Raw genomic sequence first — 22,525 nt, 5'->3', positions numbered from 1 at the left:
GTAGGCAACTGGGGCTTGAAGTAAATTCCTGTTCATAAAGTTATGAAACTAAAAAGGTGAATCCCATTTTAAGCAGAATTACTTAAACAGTGTAACTTAACAGATCATTCATTTTAAGTTGGAATGCAGATTAAATTTTTTTAATTGTTATGATAAGGAATTTTAATCAGAATAGCAGTTGTGCATTTCCTCTGGATATTGTCAGTTCAGATTGATATTTAACTGTACCTATCATTCAAAATGCTGTTATTACTCCTTAGGGCTGAGTCATGCTTTTCTTTCTAGGTAGGAGAATCGGTCACCCGCCCGTAATGAGTAGGAGCGCAGAACATACAGAATCAGACAGTACCCAGTCTGCAAGAACAAGACGACTCCTTCCTCAAGTTCCACCTGCAGAAAAGTTTGAAAGCCCCACACCCAGTGTTGTAATTCGGCCGGACCCTTATCTCAGCTACGAGGTTCCTGAAAGAGGGAGTGGAACACCGCGGCAGCAGGAATCAGCCCAGAGGCTGTGTGTTCAGGATGACCTGGATCCTGACAGCCTGAGCGATGCAAGCAAGTCAGATGATGGTTCTGCAGTGCAGAAGAATAAGAAACACAGAACTGGGAGGGGCGTTGACAAAACTCAACCAGAAAAGCTGTGGACTGATAACACCAATGTTCAGAGACTAGAAGAAAAACCTGCGGTGACAGAAACGAGAGCCACCTCTTTCTACATCGGGTCTGAAGAGACGCCTTCAAAGCAGACCTCTGGGCATGGCCACACTGTGTCTCGAGCCAAGAGGGAGCCCGAAGTCTCATCCAAGCCTGCCAGTTCAACCGTTTTTGGGAAACATTTGGCACACCTGGATGCCAAAGAAACAGGGAAACAGTCTGTCTTGGTCCATTCGCAAGAGAAAGAAGCTGTGCCTGCAAAAGAATCTTCTACTTCTTTTGTCAGACAGGAAAGCTTCACCAAAGACAGACCTAGCGATGATATTCCAGTAAACAAGCTCCCGCATATTTCTAGCCATCCAGCTCTGAAAGATCTTGATGTTAGGCACGCCTACGGTACAGACTGCAGCCAGGACACGCAGGTGTTTCTCAAGGACACTGAAAATGCACTAGCAGCTTTGGAGGCAAAGTTCCATTCTCATGGACCCCACCGAAGCCAGAAATCTGAATCATCCGTAACCCAGATGGAAGACTCTTTGTCTGGTGAATCTGATGTTGACACAGCCAGTACAGTCAGCCATGTCAGCAGCAAAAAAAACACTGTCAGCGCCATGCCGCAAAAGAGGTATATCAACAGTCTCCAAAAAGAGAAGTCCTCTTCGACGCCTTCCATACAGGATCAGTATGGCCAAACCAGCGCTCGCGAGAGACTCTCTGAAAAGCGCAGGACGCAAGTGTCGGAGGGAGGGACCAAAGCAGACTCGACCAAGCGGTTCCAGCTGAGGCGTAGCACTGGGAACCGGGGCTCCTTGGACTTTACAGAAGAGGTCCGTAGCACCAGCCTCCCATACTGGCCAGATTCCTTCTCTTCGGACCATGAATCGAGTTCCCGTCCAACAATGAGGAAGAAGCTTATCGCCCAGCCCCAGAAGGAAGACCCTAGCAAAGTCCCCAAGTCCGTGCTCTACCAGACCCTCACCCGTTCAAACAGCTTGTCAGCACCTAGGCCTACCAGGGCATCCATGTTGCGCAGGGCCCGCCTGGGAGAGGCTTCTGATAACGAGAGTACCGAAACCGACCGCATGTCTCTGAACTCGGATGCCTCTGGTCCTTCCAAACCTCAGGCGGACAGCAAGAAACTCTCTCGGCTGGACCTCTTGGCCATGCCCCGGAAGCGAACGGGCTCCTTCACAATGCCCAGCGACACAGAGACCTCCACGCCCAGGTCTGGCTTCTCTAATCGTAGTATGGAATTCAGCAACTCAGTTCGCAAGTCAGTTGCAGCGGAGGCCAAGCCCACAGCCAAGAAGACTCCAGGGGCAGGGGTAAAGCAGCCTGTCTCCAGGGGCCGGTCGAGCAGTGCTAGGTATTCCAGTGCTACATCCAGTAAGTACAGACTGATAGCCGTCCTCACGTTATTATAGTCTTGTCCTGATGTGGAACACCTTTGGTCTGTGTAACCCCCTTCTCTGTCCCCAGGTCAAGTAGAGTTGTAAGCCAAAAGCTAGCGTGATCAAAATCTATGATTTTGTTCCATATTTTGTGTCTCGATTTAAACACTGTACTGAACTTTAAACTAAACTGCCAGACCCCTTAGGTGCATATCACTTTAAGTACCTTGTTGACTGTTCTTAAAATAATAATACATTCAAGAGATGGTATTCTTGTTTAAAGTGTCTACTGTATTTGATATTTGTTTTAACACTGGCCTCTGAATCATAATTATTCCACAAACACGTTTTTCATTGTGTTTCAAATTGAGGTGATATTTTAAAGAAACAATTATAAATTTTAATTAAGATTCAAGATAATTTAAGACAATTATGTTTTGTATTTCAGAATGAATTGGTTTGTCACAAATATGTCCACTCTTTTGTGGTTAAAGTGTACTTGCCTGTGTCATGCCTTGTTTCCATCCAGCCTTTTACTTCAAAATGTCCACTGAACAGTTGAACAATAGCTCACTGTGATGAAAGTGGGTTCAAAACTATTTCCTAACAGATGGAAACAAGACATCCGATTACTTCTGACTAAAAACACAAATATAAAGTCTAACCTAAACTAATTCTGCATACTAACATCTTCCCTTAAGAATTCATTGTATCTGCTGCTCCAGTCTATAGCTTGGAGAAAATAAACTTCTTGGATATTCCTAGGTATTTGTTGTGTGTGCCGCTGTACCTTTTGAAGTGAGAACACGATCTTTAAGTATCTTTTATTTTAAATGGTACAGCATTCAATTGTTGTGGACAAACGGGCACCCTGAAACGAATGTATACTTTTTATATGGTTCTGTTTCACAGACTTTCTAGAAACCAAAGACTGAAGTGCTTATCTGGGGTTAAAGATGAATTCCTCTTGACACTGAATATAATGGACTATTTTAAAATATAATGTGTAAAACTTGAACAACAGCTATTCTATAGCTAAAACTAGACAATGGAAGTTAACAATAGTATGTAAGTCCTTTGACGTAATACTTTTAAGCCATATCATAATTCTCATTAGCTGTAATATAAACCTACTTCCAGGGGGCACTGAATCCCTGATAGCACTTCACTCTCGGTTTGTAGAACCGTTGCTGTGTCATTCCTGGGGAGGTTGGTTGGTTGTTTCTTTTTTCTCATGTCCTTTCCTCTTTCCTTCTCTCCTCCTCTCTACAAAACCAATTCATTTTCGAAGGCTCCAGACGGCGCCAGAAGGGCTCTGATTATATCTCTACATCAGACGAGGAGTATGAGTCCAGTCATACTTCCCCAAAACACAAACGCTCCCATGCTTCAACAGCCACACAGACCTCCAGGGCTCAGGCTGTTGAGAGGCGCAAAGTGCAGTCCAGAGAGACTGAGGAGGAGGAGGAGGGTGAAGAGGCTGACCCCTATCAACACTGGTCATCGCACAGCGCAGAGATAGCAAAGTAGGGCCATTGCTGTCTATTACCCCATCTGTACCTGTCACTGTCACCTTGCCATTTCACTGCTATTGATAGTAGTCTGCGTGTTCAGACATTATACTAGGTCAGGATGATGTATTCAGAGTCTGTTGGGTTTAGTTTTTATGGCAAGCAGCGTAGAATAGCTTTTATTGCCAAATGGCTGCAATTCAAGCTGAAGAATACATACTGCTTTTTATGTTTATATAACATTCCATGTCAAATCTACCAATTTCCTAGAAAATCCACATGTGACGTCCTGAAAAAACACATGTACGTTAGGTACGGTGCCCGCATTTCAGCTTATATTTGTGTATTATAGTCTATTCTGAGTTTAGACATTGAGAACACATTCACTACTTTTTAGCAATAGCTCTAAAAAACAAAAGTACCGGCTGCTATTTGGATCAGACATGATTTGATGAAGTGTTATGTTTTGGGAAAGAATAAATAAACATTTAGGAATGTCTTTCAGTGTAGCAAATATGACCAAATCACCTAATATACAGGTCACTGAACTGCTAATTTGGTTTAAATGAGAGGTCAGGTATGGTCTATTTGTTAATCTAACTTAGAAACTCTAAAGGCAGTGGTTTGGTGTTGTGTGATTCAGGCTGAGTCAGGACTTGGCTAAAGACCTGGCGATCCTGGCCCGGGAGATCCATGACGTGGCTGGAGACGGAGACTCCCAGAGCTCTTCCGGCACTGGGCCCAGTACCTCCCTCAGCTCTGCACCCAACACCCCCGCATCAACCATGTCAGCCAGAGAAGAGGTAACAGCCAGGCTTCTTCTGAATCCTGAATTCATTCTCTGCTTTCACAAGATTAGCCACATGTTTCATTGCTATTTGCTCTTTAACCTTTTCCAGTAGATAAATGTGTTAAGTATGTTTAAAACCAGAAGAGTTGATTTACAACTTATAACATTGGCCAACGGCTTTGAAGTACAGTACTGTTGGGGATTTACAGTGTCACTTTTGTTATGTCCTGGTTAGTTTTGAAAGCAAGATCAGCGTACACTGCTGGCTCGTTCCTGTCATTGACAGTCATCAAGCTTAGCCCTCAGCCAGTGATTTAACCTTCTTTTAGTTAAGAGTTAAAGGAATTCTGAGAAAATGAGTTGGGGGAGGGTTGGTGGTCATCACCATTCATAATGTCAGATTAATGCCTTACACGAATTATCACTTTACAAATGGGCAGGCACTTCATTTTATTAAAGATCTATCTGTTATAGAAAGACTGGGTTCATTTTTAAATGTTGGATTTATCGTCTCATTTTTATTTGTGGTATGCTTTGATTTTCACAGACTGCATTGCCATCATCACAAGCAACCCTTTCATCACAGGTGCATACATCCTCTTTCTTTATTTCTTTTACTTTGTCATCATTACCTTCCATTACTGAAGTCATCAGTGTAAGTACTTTCTTTTTTTCAAATTGAGAAAAAATGTATTTTAACCTTTTACAGTAAGGGGGTCCCCTGGTGGCTCATCCTGTAAAGGCACGACCGCGTGGTGTGCAGGGGCGAGTCAAACAGTCAGGTGATTTGAAGGGGACCGGGCTGTACAAAGCCAGCAGTCTTTGCTGGGGATTCCATGGGAAGCATTGCATTGGGGATTCCACTGTTTAGAAAGGCATAATTGTCAGGGAGTCACCCCATCACGCTAAAGCTTGTGGACATCCGACCTGTAAAAAGGCAATTGGCTTGGTCATCGGATCAGAGGCCATGGGATTGTCTACTGATCTTCAGTTCTGCTGTTGTGAGGATTGCTGCAGTGATTTACATTATAAATTGTGGAGATAACAGCAATTGGACACACTATTTTAAATAAATAAGTAAATAAATAAACTGTGCTTTATATGTTGACGCTGACCCACTGATTGTGCCCAATTCGTAAAAAAGTACCAATTACTAAGTTAAATTAATTCCTGTATAATTGAGTTGCTTGATACCATTAAAAACACTTGCAAGACAAGGCAGTTTGAAATGAGCTGTGCTTGCGCTGCTGGCTTCAGTTCATGCTTGTTTTTTGCACATCCTGACTGAGGTTCCATACAGAAGCTTCTTATTCATTTGCGTTTGTTGGTTTGCAGCTGGTCCAGCACATTCCCGAAGCCAGCTTAAACTTTCAGAAAGTCCCACCTGGTTCAACAGGGCTCAAGAAGGAACTCGACCAAAACATGAATGACCACGACTTGAAACGTCGCTCCTGGAGTAGAGAAGAGGTGGGCAAATGTCAAGCACCGGGAGACCTTTCAACTCTTTCAGGAAAAATACCACTAGAACCCATTCAATAGCTTTGGGGTGGGGGGGGGGGTTGATGCAATAATAACTTGATATACACATTTATATATAGTTAATAAGATCTGTTCATAGTGAGTGTAAACATTCTAACATGGTAAGGGGGCCGAACATATCATTTCAAATCACAGTACTTACTTTTTACATGCATTCTGTTTATCCGCATTTTCTACGAAGACTAACAAAGTCTAACAAAGCGTTTTTTTTTTTTTCCTCTCCAATGATGAAACAAAATGACTGTCCCAAAACCATGTGCAGATTGATGGCTATGCAACTGTGATGAGTGATAAGATTGTTGTTTTATTTCCAGGTCATTTTGGACAACCTGATGCTAAACCCTGTGTCGCAACTCTCCCAAGCCATTCGAGAAAACACAGAGCAATTAGCGGAGAAGATGAAGTGAGCACTAGCCTTTACATTTCATTCATTTGTAATCCCTGGTAATCGGGATGTGGTGGAGGTCCCTTATATTTGTACTTGTATAGTCCTATTGTGGTGAGGTTGATATTAGACAGGGTCAGTGTGGTTTCTCAAGTTTCTCAAGGTTGTTGCACTCTGACCAATACCATAAAGAGAGGCACTTGGATAAAGAATGAAAGCTCTGGGTGCATTTGAGATATACTGGTCAAGTACCGAAGACTTAGGAACTGCTTATTGCATTGTAGCAGGCTTGAGGTGTGCAGGGAGTTGCGAATAGAAATAATTGGTACTGAATTCCAATTCAATCTCCTGGGCAGGGAGGATAAATACTGCTTTATTAAGCCCTAATACAATAAGCAGTAAGTGTTGGGGCACCCCTGCTGTCTTTACTGCTACAAGCAAACTGAATTCATATTGCGGCTCTAACCAAAATCCAGTACAGCAGGAAAACAACCCAATAAACAAACACAGAAACGGGTTTCATTTAGCAAGTGAACCTGTCTCCCTAATTGTTAATAACAGGGTGGAAATAAGACTCCTATTGCATAGCAGTTTCACCCTTTTTAGGTTTTAGTACAAGCTCGCTTCTGGCAAATGTAATGGGCAGGGAGGGCGCCCAGTATAAATTATTATTAGATAATGTGAACTTGTAGTTTAAAAAATGTATAGGATAAAAGTAATTTCAATATAAAGGAGCAGCTGTCTGCACGTTCAGTTTCTACAAAGGGTATTGCATCGCTGATGTAATTTATTTTAATCTGAGAGACCCAATGTTGTTTTTCAGGATTCTCTTTCAGAACAGAACAGGAAACTGGGAGGATATTGAAGCAAAAATGTATTCTGAAAACGAAGTGCCGATTTTGAAGACGTCAAACAAGGTTTGACATTCTAACCTAGACTTTGGGAGGCAAAAATATTGTGAATTTCTTTGTATATTTATTTAGGGCTTAGTACCTTCTTTGAATACTGTATATCCCTTATAAACGTTTACCATGATAATTATGCAGGGTAATCTTTCGGATGAGATGTAAAACCGAGGTCCTTGTGTAAATGGTTCTGCAGCAGCAGTTGTTAATGCATAGTTCACCCCTAGTCTCTAAGTCGCTTAAGATAAAAGCGGCTGCTAAATGACTAATAATTTACTTTGCAGCTTTCCCATGGTTATACTATCTACCATAGTTTATAATGGTTTATCGTGCTGAATCCACTAGAGGGAGCCATACTGCCATCTAGAGAGAATAAAGGGAAGTGTATATCACACTTATAGTAGGTGTATCTGTTGTGTTTCCACAGAATGAATAAATACATAAACACAAAATGCAGAGCACTAAATAGTTCCTGATTTAAAGGGCCAATTCCCGTCTTGCTCAGCTGGAAAATATGTCCTTTTATCTTTCTCATTTGAAAAGGATTAGGAATCCTCATGCCATAATGCAGCCTCCGAATTAACACACAAAACAAGGACTAGCCAAGGGATACGTGCATGCTGGCACTATCAACTAACTATGGAATCAAAACGTATCAAGAAATACACTACAGTACTGGTATATGCATTTACCCAATTATAGAACTCTTATTTAATGCAGTATTACAGTATTGTAATTATATGGGGTACATTCTAAATAGGTGGTGAGGAGTAATAACCAAGGTTCTCAAAAACATTTTGCAGGTTTGTTTTACTTTATTGTAGGTATGTTGCCTTTTCAGGTTTTTATACCTAATTCACTTCCTGTACTGTAGGTCAGATTTACTTGAGTGATCAAACCATCTGGTACCAAACCACTGATGCTAGCAGACCATGTGACCTTTTGCACCGGAAGTGTTTAGGTACCAGGAAACAGCAGTTTATACTTCTAATTTGTGGTGATGTACTTGAAAATATCTGCGTATTGTGAAAAGCATGCAAAGAACCAGGAGATTGTCATATTGATATAGTAATACATTTAAAACAGGAGCTAAATGGGCTTTACCCAAGTCAAAACAATAACAGTTCTGCTGATAAGAAGGGATGAAAATGTTTTAAAGCCTTGGTTCTCCTTTAACAGCTGGGACTGACCAGCCCTGTCCCTTGTGTAACACTGCCTCTGTCATACTGCAGGAGATCACGTCGATTCTGAAGGAGCTGAGAAGAGTTCAGAAGCAGTTAGAAGGTCAGTGAAACTTGTTGCTTCTTCTTACCTACCATAATGAGATGGATGTCTCTGACTTTAATTGACCAGAAAGCTGTTTTACATACCTGGAAGATGGATTTAAAGTATTTTATTTAGCTGTTTTAGCTCAGGCGTAGGGGTCGTTTTGAGCTGAACAGTTTAGTGAGTTAGCAGGTTGCATTGATGTGTCCTGATGTCAGTATCAAGGAAAATCTGGCATCTGCAGAGTGTATTATTTATTCAAAATCATTTTAGCTGCTGTATCATACCTATGATCAGCAGGGCATCATGCAGGCAGGGCAAGGTGCTAGATCAGCTTCAAACGACCCTCAAGATTGAAACAGTTTTGACTTTTTTATTTTTTTATTTTTTTATTTTTTTATCGGAAGCCCAACTTAATGTGATAAAATCAAGCCAATCCCCCAAATTGTTTAAAAAAGTTAAGTGAATACCATAAAAATACATAGGTTGTGCCAAGAAATGCCCGGAGTCTTGTTTGAATTAATGAACAGTTTATTTTTAGTCAAATAGTTTCAGTAGTAAAGACAGTTGTCTTCTGAACAGTAGCAATGCAGACCAGTATTTTTTTATTTTTTATTTCTACGGCACTGGTGTTTATTTTTTAAATGCCAGCTCTTGGATAGATGTTACAATAACAACTTTGCCTATCTTTGATCAATGGGCTCCCAGCAGCAATGGCAATGTTTAGTGAGCCATGAAACACAATTGAATATATCATCGCAAATAAATGGTTAATTAGATCAGATAGTGATCAGAGCCTTGCTTTGTTTCAGTAATCAACACTATCATTGACCCCAGCGGAAACACTGACCTGGGATCCAGAGCCTTCTCGATTGGGGCTCCCCCAGCCAGCGCAAGATGCAGGACTGACCACAGTGGGAGTGCTCCTCGGGACTCCAGGTCTCCTGCACAGCGAGGGAGCTGCCCGTCCTCGAATGCCAACACCAGGGGAAAGAGGGAGGTGTGCGCTGAAGAGGAGAGCTACATAGTCTGAGTGTGTGTGTGTGTCTGCACAGTTGCTTCTCATGTGATTGGTGTGCAACGTCTGTGTTGTGTATGAATGGCGGTGGATCAAAACTTGATAGAGTATTGCTGTAAATTGCTGACACATTGCACAAAAAAATAGCTTGCTTTTATGAGTGGATTGTAAAACAATGTATGGCTTTTTGTTTTTGTTTTAAAAAGGCAAATTATCACTGTGGGCAGCACATATTCAGCATAGAGGCCAGTTTGGAGAGCGGTAGCTTGACAAATCCTGTGGAAGACAGGTATTGTAGTGCCATATCAATGTTATTTTTTCATTCTTTATTAAGGAACAAGAAATTAAAAAAACGGAAAGCATGCAATCCAAAGTGACCCGCTACATTACTGTGTTGTGCGACCACTTCTTACTGTTACCATAACCAGAATGACCAAGTTTTGCTCCTTTACAGTAGTCAGTCTCCCCGTTGCCATTGTAGAATTTTAGCCAAAACAATATAGATTTTGGGTGGCCATTTTTGTATAAACTAAAAGAAATATCAGATTTAGCATATTTATACATGTACAGTGTCCTGAAGGGACCCCCTATCCTTCCTATCTCCAAATAATTGACAGTTTTTTTTTTTTGTTTTTTTTTTAAATGTCTCTGTCTTACAAAAACAGCTGGACTCCAAAATGTTTTCCATTTACTACAAATGATAAATAACTGGGGTTGGAACATGTAACCCCATGGTATCCGTGAATACTGCAGATCATCATCCCCTCTCCAAAAATAGACAAAAGACATTTATTTTTAAATTATTGCCAAGTTATTTTTATTCAATACATTTTGCAAAAACAAACTCTTAATGGAAGCAAATCTCTTCTGTGTGGCACAACTGCTGCTCTCAGCCTGAAGCAGTGCCACAGATTTCTGTTTAATGAACATCTTCAGCTGTCTGTTAGTCTGTAGCACAGTGCCATCTGCTGTATGGAACTTGAATCTGTTAACAAAGAGGCTTTTTAAGTTGTTGCTGGTGGGCGGCTGTATCAATTACAGAGGTGGTTTTCTGTTATCTTAATCCACTTGGTGGCTTACTTAAATCACAAGCAGTCTGTCTTGTATAAAATAAATTGAACATAATGGTATAATTTTATTTAGCACACAGCCTAATAAAATGCAAACCGCAAAATAAATAGGGAAACACTGTTACCGACAACAACCACTTTCAAATAGTCCTGAATTGATTCCTCTTTCGTTATCTTTGAGTCTCTGAGGGTTGACACAAATGTATTGGACAAAGTTTGGTTAATCCCACATCCCACTTAGACATACTGGTTAGCTTTGGAAAAACATGGTTAATAAATAAAAAGTGTACTGTTTGCAAAGACAGCACTGTTCAGTTGTCTTTGTGTCTTAAACAGGGCATATGAAGTAATTTGATATGGAACACTTTTCTGGAGTCTTTGTGGCTTGGGGAGGGAGGGAGTTGAACAGTGACAGAAATGTTTAAAACGTCCGGTATAGAAAGTTAATAACTGGCGCAACTTAAGCACTAATACATTTGTAAAACCAGTTGATGCAGTCATACAGGGGAAAGTGGTTCAGCACTATTTGTTCTTTGCACGGCTCATGATTGAGTCATCCTTTAATAAAATAAAAATGATGGAAAGACGACTACGACAGGGTTTAAGGAGACAGTGTTTAGACATGAAACTGCTCAGATCATTAAAGTAGACCCCAGAATAACAAAGCTCACTTCACAGTACTATGGCTAATAACAGTAAAGTCTTAAACACTGACAATACATCCTATTACAGAACATCCATCGTGCAGCTATTATCTACTTGACATTGCATAGCATACAAGCTACTCTTTGGATGTTCCTTCCATATGGTTCCAAAGTATTGTAGTTTTAGTTAAGTTAGGTGCTACGGTTCAGTGGACGTAGTTTGTGTTAATTTCATGACTTTTTTTTTTAAGTACGTATTTAGTTTAAATTGAAGGTATTCTGTTACAGCCCTGTAATACTGAAAAATGTTGTTTTGATGAATGTCTTTTAAAAACCGAAGGGCACCGTTTTCTATCTTGTTGCTCAAATACAGCGCAGTTTGCCCACCTGAAATGTGTCACCCATAAGAGCATGAAGCCAAAGAGCAAACGTGATGCTACCGGCCGTTTTCTGCCTTAAACCCAGCAGTATTCTTGGTAGTTGAGAACATATTTAATTTATGTTGCACTTAGCTGTTGCCAGTTTCCTTTTCCTAACTCTCCCTTGGATCGTTCTTTTTTACTCCTGTGCAGTATGTCATCTGCTCCATTATTTAAAATATAAAAAAAAATGAAAAGGAACAGATTCCCTTTCTCAAAGACTAAGTAGCTTCACGTGTCATTTTGATGGTCTCTTTATATTTACTTTACTATAGTATAGTGCTTGTAATTCATGGAGTGATTCTGGGTTTTGTTTGCAGTTTTGTCAAAATCTGCCTTTTAACTAATTTCAGCCTGTCTGGGGAATCCTAAATGCTGGGACTCTGCAGCATTTCTCATTCTATTCATGTAGCAAAGAGACCTTTCAACTCAGCAGCTCTGCCTACTTAAATATAGATCAAGAGAGTAGGTGGGGTTGGCAGAGTTGAAAAGTGACATGAGTCGGGTAAAGGCAGATTATGAGAAACTATAACTTGATACTGCAGCAACACAACCAGATCCACTCAGAATGACTATCACCATAAAATAGAAAATCTAAAAAAGCAATTGAAATGAAATTTAAGCTGTTGGCTCTATTCATTTTTTACATGCTTCCCTTAGCGACCATGCGTAATTAAAAGTGGGAGGAAGCTAGTATGACTGGAGCTAAAACTACTTTAAGGGAATGTTAACAAACTGCAAAGCAAACCAGGCCTGGGGAGTGCAGAGGATATCCTTCTTTAGAATGATGTAGAAAACATTGGAATTGGATTATAAAACTGACCGCGATTGCAGTTTCTAACAGGTCCGTAATTGTCATGGTTCTTAAGTTAAGAATTTTACGGGTGTATGAATAGTGGATGTGTTAGTAATTTTAAAGTGGAGTCCCCATCCCTTGTATGTCCTATTGTGCTGTTCCTTTGTTTATCAGGTGTATGGAATGTAAATGTGTAGGAGTATGTTACATATTAAGTATTTTGATTACTCTTCTGTTTATTATCTGCACTACATGATTTGAAAGCCGCTGGATACTTCAGTAATCCATGTGTTGAACTGCACTGCAAATAGTCTTAGATCACCAAATGTGCACTTCCATGTGGCAGACACCCTGCTGTGTAACCATAACCAACAAAACTGTTCAATATCACATGGACCTCAGTTAGAAATAGAGCATTGGTTTGTAGGGTGTGGTTTAAATAGAAGTGAACTTCCACAGTGTAATGTGTAACTCAGTACTTGCAGCATAGTATGTGTATATATTGTTTGTGTTTAAGGGTATACTGGATTATTATTTTTAATTCATTTTAAACATTAGAGAATGTATACTCTGTCTATTCTGCTGCCCTGTGCTGAACTGTGTCCATCTGAACAACTTATTGCTCTGATGTGGCTGCTGCTACTACCAATGTGAGACGTCTTCACTTGTTCCTGGATTAAATCTAAGTGACGGCGCTGCCATAGCCATTATAAAGAATAGCTATGGCACCTCCATAAACTTTGATTTCATTCAAGCGTGGGTCATTGTTTTTGTTTTTTCCTGCATGTAACATACATGTAAGCTGTATACAACAAAAAAAAATTAAACTGGACACTATCACTTGAAGTCTGTGGAGAAAAAACAAAAAACCAAAACACAACTGGTTACCATGACTACCTGCATATCCATCAGTTTATTCCTCACATATGTTTTCTTCCATGAACAATCTAATTTATTCGTATTCCTAAGTTCTTCCTGTTTTTTGTTAGTTTTATTTTTGTTGTACTTTTTGAAAAAAAAAAATCTGTTGAGAGGTTGTTCATATCACTGTATGCATTATTTGAGTATGTATTTAATTTTATTATGACAAACTGATTTTAATAAACTGTGCTCGATCACTGGCTTTAATGCCTGTCTCTGCTTCACTGGGTTCATTTTATGTTTATTTCCAATTTCAATGGACAATTAATAAAATTACATCCTTAACCAGCTGCACTGCTACATTAAAAGGGCAACTGTATTTTTTAAAATATAAAATTCAAAAGCAAAACTGCCCCAATGTTCAAATAAAATTGCAATTTCGAAATGATCTGGACTACACACCGTAGGTGCCACAAGAGATTATCCACTGTAGTCTGCAAGCATAGTTAGTACACCTTAATTCTCACCTTTCTTGTAGCTAGTTGTAAGAGTCGCATATTTCATCGTTAGAGTTCAAATACCTGCAGTGCTGTGAAAAGTGCATTAGCAGTTTGTCATTTTAGAAGCCATAGACGACAGTATTGGTTTCACTTCTTTGTTCCTTAAGCTTGCACTTTCATGCTTTTCTGGGTACTTCTAATCGGGCAGCAAAAAAGGGCAGATGAAATGTTAGGAAGGCACTCTCTGAAACCACATATTAAGGATCACACTACATGAACATGACCAGCATAGGGTTTTGGGAATAGCTAGCATGGGTAGCATTTCTAACATTTTATTTTTTCCCTCTATACAAAAGTTTTTTGCCTTTGAAATGTAATGAATTGGGGCTTCCATTTCTACTATGCCTTTCATTACGGGGTCCCCGAGTGGCTGTGTGGTGTGCAGAGTGTCATACAGTCAGGGCAGCACAAGTTCACGTCCTGTCTGTGCAAAGTCGCCAATGTTCGCTGGGATTCCACAGGCAGGTAAAACCGGCAGGGACTGTTTCTCCTCATCATGCTACAGTGGACTCAAGTGAAACACCAGCTGGGCTGGCCTTTGCCCTCTTGAAGCCTGTAGCTTGCCAACATCCGATCTCTGGTCTTAAGACGCAATTGGCTTGGTTGTGGGATTGGAGCAGGGTTCCAAACCCTGGTCCTGGGGACCCCATGTGTCTTCTGGTTTTCATTCCAACTGAGGTAACAATTACTTAACTAAACCCTTAATTGAACTAATGATTTCCTTAATTAGACCCTTGTACTTGTTTCAGCTCTTAAGCAGATTTCAAGTTAGCTATAACATTTTATAAGTAATTTGTAATCTGCCACTTTTGAGCCGAGAACAATAATAAAAAGATATAGTTAAGCAAACTATTAGTTCAATTAAGAGTCTAGTTAAATAACTGAGAGCTCAGTTGGAATGAAAACCAGAAAACACATGGAATCTCCCAGGACCAGGGTTGGGAAGCCCTGGATTGGAAGATGCTCACTGACCTTCAGTTCAGCTGCTGTGGGTCATTTGCTGTGTGAGGGAATGTAATTGGTCATTCTAAATTGGGGAGAATATCTGGGGTGAAATATTTGGGCCCTCTAAATTCATTTAAAGAGAATTCCAAAGCATTTTGCAAACATTGTACAAGTGAACCATAAAGCTGGGGCGAAACAAGGCAGTCGTTTTGCACCTGTCCTAAATTATCCTGCGAGTGAAAATCACTCAGGAATAGACCACCTGAACTAATTTCAACAATATGTATTCTTAAACAATCAAACTAAATTCTCTAACTCCTCCACTCCGATTACATGTTCTCCAGTATGCTCACAGTCAGTAGCCTCTCTGCACCCACACACCCAGCTCTGCACATCTGCCGGCCTGGCAATGATATTTAGAAGGTTTCCAGTAAAATCCCCCCACCCCCACTGTCTCTATGTGGTTAACTGAACATCAATAGAGATATCTATAATGAATAAGAAATCTGTAGGTCTGCTTTACACATATACCTTCCTGCATGTAACCAAAAGTAAATAAATACATACAAGGTAAGGCAAAGGCATATGTTAATATTTATTTCTGCTAATTTAAATATTCGGCAAAAATGTGAGCAATATTAAATGTGAATAAAAAATTTAAAAAAAAGAGAATTTCTTTGAGTAAAACTAAACTTAATGCACATGTAAAAACATGTGACAGACAGGCATCCCCTGATTAAGATGCCCACAGGCAGGGGACGATAAACAGACAGATATTTCTTAAAATCTTTTTAAGCAAGACTTGAAATAAAAGTGAGTGCTGCATGTTTGTTTTCTTACTGAAATCAGCTCTTTGTTTATTCAGTTTTCCACATATTGTATGATTGAGTGATGGTATGATTAAGTGAGTGTATGATTGAGTGATTGTATGATTGAGTGAGTGTATGATTGAGTGATGGTATGATTGAGTGAGTGTATGATTGAGTGATGGTATGATTGAGTGAGTGTTTTACATTACGGAAGAGGAGCTCATTGTATCAGTCCTTGTATGACGAGCAGCCATTTGCAATCCTCTCATCTTTAAGCTTTTGTCCCATCTTGGCAACGGCCATGTTTCTGTCAGCGTGAGGGAATCTGCTGATTACTCGGTCTGTGAAGGAAATGACTTTGTAATTATAGAACCATTGTGAATGATATAGTAGGTAGGATTGTGTGAGTGTTAGACAAAGGTTTCAATGGTATGTGTTTCTCTTTATGTGTCCAGTAATGTTTTGTCTTATTTAACCTCTGAATTTAAAGATGTTAGTCAACACTGTTCTTTGAGACGTCATGTCAAATAAATCAATAAATAAAAAAGGATTCTCTTACCCATGATTGCTTGAACTTTCTCGGGCTTCATCCATTCCTTTCCCTCGTCTTCCAGTTACACTTCCAGTCAAGATCTCCTCTCTTGTAAATACAGCCTTCATAATGTTGCATGTCATTTTTTTTAAATTAGCACATCGCTCCGATTCCAGCAGCCTCTGTGGGCTGATGAATGCCTGAATGCCCTACGCAGTGAAAACAAACAAATAAAATAAAAAACCATGAAGGCTTTGTTTTGAGACACACAGAATAACTATTATTGCTCTTTTGTATCTGTAGGCTAGGTAGAATAACTGAATGTATAAGTTAAAGATACAATGTGATTAGAAGACCACTTTGCAATGCTGTTTTAAAAAAAAAAAATAACTTGAATCTTACAGGTGAAGCAACAAAGAATGGTCAACAAGATTCTAGATCTACCACCAGAGACCATTCCAGGCTCTGTAGCTAACGCTCATGAGAGCCACTCGATAAGTCCAAGATCCTTTACTATTGAGGTAAGTCTGACGTCTGGTCAGTACAGGCAGTCTTTTGGGAACCCAAACGGGTAAAGGATATGGTATCCCCCAAGAGAGTGTCCCTTCTCACTGTTGTAAAACTTAAAAACATAAAATAAAAATTCATGTCAATATAAAAGATATGATGAAATAGTCATAAAAGTCATCTATCAACTACAGATCAAAACCTGATGCTATATATATATATATATATATATATATATATATATATATATATATATATATATTATATATATATATTTAAGGGTTTTTTTTAAAGAAAAAATGTTTATAAATGTCTAGTTATATAAATGTTACATCTAATTTTCCTCCAAGGTAAAAAAAAAAAAAAAGCACACAAAATGCTAAATGTTAAAAACCAAATGCGTTACAGATTCTGTAGTTGCACAATGCAAATTGTTTAGAAGAGATGGAGTGTCATTTATGAGGAAGGCACACGGACAAAATCTTCCTGTTCTTTACCTTGTGCTCTTCACTGTGTTCATTATGCAGCTGTAGGTAGGTCCTGGACCCTCTCATTTTCTTTCTGTCCCAGCTGTATGTATCTTGTTGGCTCATTGTGGCAAACAGGGTATTTTACTTTATTAAAATTGCTTCAAACACAGCCCTCCGGATCATTGCAGGGAAATCTTAGAATGAAAACCATGTCATTTAAAAACATTTCTGTCCACAGAAAAACATGATCAGTAATAATTTGCTGCTGCTGAGGTCTGTTTCACTTTGACACATCGCAAATACTGAAACAAATATAGTTTTTTATAAAGAAGGAAAACATTCAAAGCAACTATGCAGCACAAAATAAAATGTGTGAAATTGTAGCTTTTGTTACCTTTATTGTATTCAATATTTCCATTGGTAACGAAACAACCATCCAGTGTTAGTGTATTTCACATACATGTAGCTATCATGTTGTGAAATAGACAAGGTGGGGCTATTTTAAAGATCCAAACAGTGGATCTTAATACCACTTTTTGGCTGAAACATGTAAAAAATCAGATTTATACTTATGAAAATGATAAAAGTAGAAGTGCATTTATGCAAAACTCGACTAGCTTCAGTACCAAATGAGTACATAACTGAAGCACTAAACTCTCCAGGTTCAGTCACATTCCACTGAAGTTTGGACTTAGTATATTCAAGTTTTCATTAAGTTTATTAAGTTCTGTACTTGTGCTTAATTCAGACATAATTAAGTAATAAAGACCAAAGAGCATTCTACAGATGTTAGAGATAAAGTAATACAAATGCATAGATTAGGGAAAGGGTACAAAATAGTATCCAAGTGTTTGGATATCCCAGTGAGCACAGTTGGATCAATAATCAGGAAGTGGAAGCTGCATCACACCACCCAGGCACTGCCAAGAAAAGGCCGTCCCTCAAAACTCAGCACTCAAACAAGAAAAAGACTTGTGAGAGAAACCACAGAGAGGCCAACAATCACTTTGAAGGAGCTACAGAGTTCAGTGGCTGGGAGTGGAGTAATGGTGCACTAGTCAACCATATCAAGAGCTCTGCATAACACTGGCCTGTATGGACGGGTGGCAAGAAAGAAGCCGTTACTCAAAAAGTACCATCTGAAAGCACGTCTGGAGTTTGCCAGAAAGCATGAGAGTGACCCAGCTGCGATGTGGGAAAAGATTTTGTGGTCAGAGGAGACCAAGATAGAGCTTTTTGGCCAAAACTCAAAGTGCTATGTGTGGCGCAAACCTAACACTGCCCATGCCTCAAGACACACCATCCCTACAGTGAAGTATGGTGGTGGCAGCATCATGCTGTGGGGATGCTTCTCATCAGCAGGGACTGGGCATCTTGTTACAATTGAAGGAAGAATGGTTGGAGCAAAATACAAGAAAATACTGCAAGAGAATCTGCTTCAGTCCGCTAAAAAACTGAAGCTTAGGAGGAAATTCACCTTTCAGCAGGACAATGATCACAAGCACAAGGATAAAGCATCACTGGAGTGGCTCAAGAACTAAAAGGTAAATGTCCCACAGTGGCCCAGGCAAAGTCCTGATCTCAATCCCATTGAGAATCTGTGGCACTATTTGAAAATTGTGGTCCACAAGCGTCGTCCAACCAACTTGAACAACCTGAAGCAAATCTGCCAAGAAGAATGGGCCAAAATCACTCTGGCACTCTGTGCAAAGCTGGTACATACTTACCCCCAAAAGACTTAAAGCTGTTATTGCAGCGAAAGGTGGCTCTACCAAATATTAATGTGTGGGGGTTGAATACTTATGCAAGCAAGATATTTCAGTTTTTTATTTTTCTTAAAAATATTTCCCAACATAAAACCAATGTCACCTTACAATAATTGATTTTGAGTTTAAGTGTTTTAAAAAAAAATATCGGACAGAACGAAATTTCAATGTACCATTTGTAATTCAGTAATATGAGAGGACTGGTCAGGGATCTGAATACTTTTGCAAGGCACTGTATATAGACCAATATATATATATATCTATATATATAATAATATATATCTATATATAATATATATTATATATTGATACATTAAAGTAGTTGTTAAATAGAGAATAGCTAAATGAATAAAAACAGGATTTAGTTATGATGCCGTTCACAAAGATACAAAATACAGTCAATCAATGAAACAAGTCAAATGATCAAATCAAAAAAATGAATTATTCTTCGATTAATGGAACATCTCAGTACTGTGTATAGCAGTTCTACGGCAGTGGTTCTCAGACTAGGAGTGGGGAGTTGGGGGTTGTGGAAAGGATTCAGGGTGTCTCATTCCAAGAAAACACACTTTACTAAGACTAGGTGTCTTTTATATAATGTAGACATTGCATTTAAACATTATCGGACAGGAAATGACTTTATATAGTTCATTAGTACAATTCTCTTTGCAATTGGGGCTCATTCCTGAACAAAGTCACTTTGAAGGGGATCCTAACTACAAAGAGTTTGTGAACCACTGTTCTGTTGGTAATGTGATCACCAATCTGAAAGGGTTAATCACCTTTATTAGCTACACCCCTATAGAGTAAACTGATAAAAAGGAAATTAGAATGTGATAAATCGACACTGTAAAAACAGGAAGAAAAGCTGCTTTCAGTTCCCTGTCTTATTTTAGTAATACACGGTGGAAGCAGCAAGATGAGCAATTAATTCATTTACATAGCAGATGTAGCTTTGTTAAGTTTGTTAACTTTGTCTGAGAGTTGTTCAATGCATTTTTCTAGAGCCATTCATGAGCAAGCATTTTAAGGAAATATAAGACAAATCTCAAACTATATTGAACAAAGGCATGTCAGTGACATGTAGCCCCTGTCATTGCTGTTAATATTAAGCTTTCAGAGATATAAGACAGCTAGACGTACTGCAGTACATCCACTGTATGCCTCTATATACCCCCAGACACACAGGGAGCTGCCTTGTACTCACAGATTCTGAAAGGTTCTCTAGATGGAAAAATGGATATAGAAATGTAATTCCACACAGTCAACTACTATATACTCTACACCCCCTCAGATTGACACACTTGATCGCTTGAGCTGGTCTTTGCAGGTTTTATCACTTAAACAAGTGGAAGGACATACACTCCCCTTTTATAGTATTCACTATTTGGACACTATATTGTACTACTGGAATGAAACACTTAATTTCCCCATTCTCCTGTTTTTTTGTCTCACAAGACCTCAAGACTATCACAATGGATAATACAACTAAAAAAAGCATTGTCAAGTACAAGAAGATCTGTTCCCTACAAGGGTTTAAATAACATCAAGACAGCTAACAGCAACAGGGTAAGATAGAGTTATCGTCATCCAGGACCCATTACTGTTTTGGTCAGTACTGCATTCAAACAGTTCCAAACACTGTTTTATTTGGTCATTTTTGCTGTAATATTTTCATATTGTAAAAGTCCTCTTCAAATACATATATCTAAATGCACTATGTAGTAAGAGTATCTTTGGCTTTACATTTCCTTCACTGATTTTTAGTAAAGAGAAGAGTTTTTTTTATTATTATTTTTTAAGTGGACTCTATCAGTTGCTGCACTGTTATTTTAATCTCAACAATGTCAGCAAAATGTATTTTATACAATGGGTGTGTACTAGACTCCTTCAGCCAGCCATGAGAGATGGAGGCAGTTTTAAGCCTGAAAGTAAGAAGTTGGCCTTTTATTCAAACCTCTGGGCCATATTCATAAATTTTAGCAGTAATAGGCATTGTCCTTTGTGCATAGTGCTCTGTTGAACTGCTATGACAGCAAGTAATGCAAGAGTGAAAAAAATGTATAAATGCTAAGAGCTTACTCCAGTCTCTAACTAACTCCTAGCTTTTTAAAAATGAGAAAAACACCCATTCATTTTACAAAACTAGAGCCAAAGAACCAAATACAATACTTCAGGGTTTCCTTAAGCCAGGGGTTCCCAAACCTTTTTGGAGAACATATGAGGTATTATTTATAGCACAGGTTTGAAAAACAGGGCTCCTTTTTTTACCCCGGTGGATATCTTCTGCTACTGCATTTAAAGAAGTGTAAATATGATGCATATACTGCATACATGTATGCAATATATATTAAATAGCGCACATACGTAGTTTTCAGCATTTTGATTGAATCCAGCATTACATTTAATTAGGAGACACATTTTAACAAATAAGGACAAAAAAGGATCCCAATATAAAGTAACTGTGCCAGTTGTACCAAATAGTGGTTTTGTGATGAGGCCTAATATCTAGGTTGAGACCATCAATTCATATTAAAACAGATGGCTTTATCTGAATCCATTTCCAGTTTTCCAAAGCGCTTGTGCTTTTGGGACTCACAGCAGGCTGCCTGGCTTTGTTGGCAACCATTGTTTTAATGTGGAATGAGATCACAAGCTGTGAAGCACGTTCAACTGAAGAGACACTCGCTGAACTCTTTGAGGAAGACGAGGCCCTGTCTGACAGTGAAATAAACCTGGAAGAAGACAATGTTTGCAATGAATCCAGCAGGTGAGATGAATACATTCCTTTGTCCTTTGCCACTTAAAGAACAACTTGGTATGACAATGGTCTATATTACTGAGCACATCATTGTGTGATGTGCATTTAAACGTATTAAATTCTAGACTATAAGTAGGGGTTAATACCCATAGACTGTCCAACTTGAGCTAGGCTTGCCAAACTCTGTTATGAAGGTGCTGGAGGCCTTCACTTGGGTGTCTGCTGTCAGCACAGCCCTAGCAGTACCAGCATGCTACTCAATAGCACCTCATTCTTTTCACAGTTTCATTCTCACTGAAAGCATTCCCGTGGATGTGCAGTATGGAGAGAATGCCACTGTTCATAAGCCGCTGTATGAAGCCTGGACTGAACTTCTTAATGTGGCCAGCAAGAGCATCCACGTGGCTTCTTTTTACTGGTCTCTTACAGGAGAGGATATCGATGTGAACACCTCTTCTGATGTCCATGTGAGTTGGCAGCAGTTTGTTAAAGACAACATATCTTTTTATGCTTGTTTCAAGTAATTGTAGCTAACAAAATAATATAATAAGAAGTCATTATATCTTAATCGTTTTAAGTTATGGAAAAATACAGATGCATATCCTTAAAAGTAGTATATATTCAACCTGTGCAAGCTTCCCTGTAATAATCATTTAAAAACACATACACACACACACTCACTGCAGCAAATAACACAACAAGCCCTTCACATTACAATTGTCACCCGGGAAGCTTGCCCAGGTGTAGAAGGTGAGACTAATAATCAAATTAGTCCCAATCTCTTACCTTTCAGCTCACATTGATGATGCAAAACGCCTTTGTGAGGTGTGACTTAGAATCATGATTGAATAGTCGTTAGTATGAACCTCGCTGAGATATATTCTGAACATCTTTAAAAGATGTCATGAAAAACAGAAGGAATAAAA

At 39.1% G+C, this 22,525-nt stretch overlaps 1 protein-coding gene across 2 annotated transcripts in view; it reads left to right on the top strand.

Moving 5' to 3' along the window:
* LOC121324398 (centrosomal protein of 170 kDa protein B-like) overlaps nucleotides 1-13,511 on the top strand; it is a 51,154-nt gene extending 37,643 nt beyond the window's left edge. The window contains exons 12-21 of one of the 2 annotated variants that reach the window (XM_041266226.1): nucleotides 286-2,040; nucleotides 3,337-3,571; nucleotides 4,200-4,359; nucleotides 4,894-4,932; nucleotides 5,682-5,813; nucleotides 6,200-6,288; nucleotides 7,094-7,187; nucleotides 8,408-8,459; nucleotides 9,254-9,441; nucleotides 9,666-13,511. In XM_041266226.1, coding sequence (XP_041122160.1) covers nucleotides 286-2,040; nucleotides 3,337-3,571; nucleotides 4,200-4,359; nucleotides 4,894-4,932; nucleotides 5,682-5,813; nucleotides 6,200-6,288; nucleotides 7,094-7,187; nucleotides 8,408-8,459; nucleotides 9,254-9,441; nucleotides 9,666-9,836 — 2,915 coding nt within the window. In that variant the 3' untranslated portion in view covers nucleotides 9,837-13,511. The remainder of the gene's footprint in view (nucleotides 1-285; nucleotides 2,041-3,336; nucleotides 3,572-4,199; nucleotides 4,360-4,893; nucleotides 4,933-5,681; nucleotides 5,814-6,199; nucleotides 6,289-7,093; nucleotides 7,188-8,407; nucleotides 8,460-9,253; nucleotides 9,442-9,665) is intronic. The other variant, XM_041266227.1, reaches the window with a different exon arrangement.
* Nucleotides 13,512-22,525: the final 9,014 nt, after the last annotated feature.

This window comes from Polyodon spathula, chromosome 12 (genome assembly GCF_017654505.1).
Source record: "Polyodon spathula isolate WHYD16114869_AA chromosome 12, ASM1765450v1, whole genome shotgun sequence".
Classification (NCBI taxonomy): Eukaryota; Metazoa; Chordata; class Actinopteri; order Acipenseriformes; family Polyodontidae; genus Polyodon; species Polyodon spathula.
The sequence above is the reverse complement of the archived record's forward strand: the minus strand, read 5'-3'. Positions and strand labels throughout refer to the sequence as shown.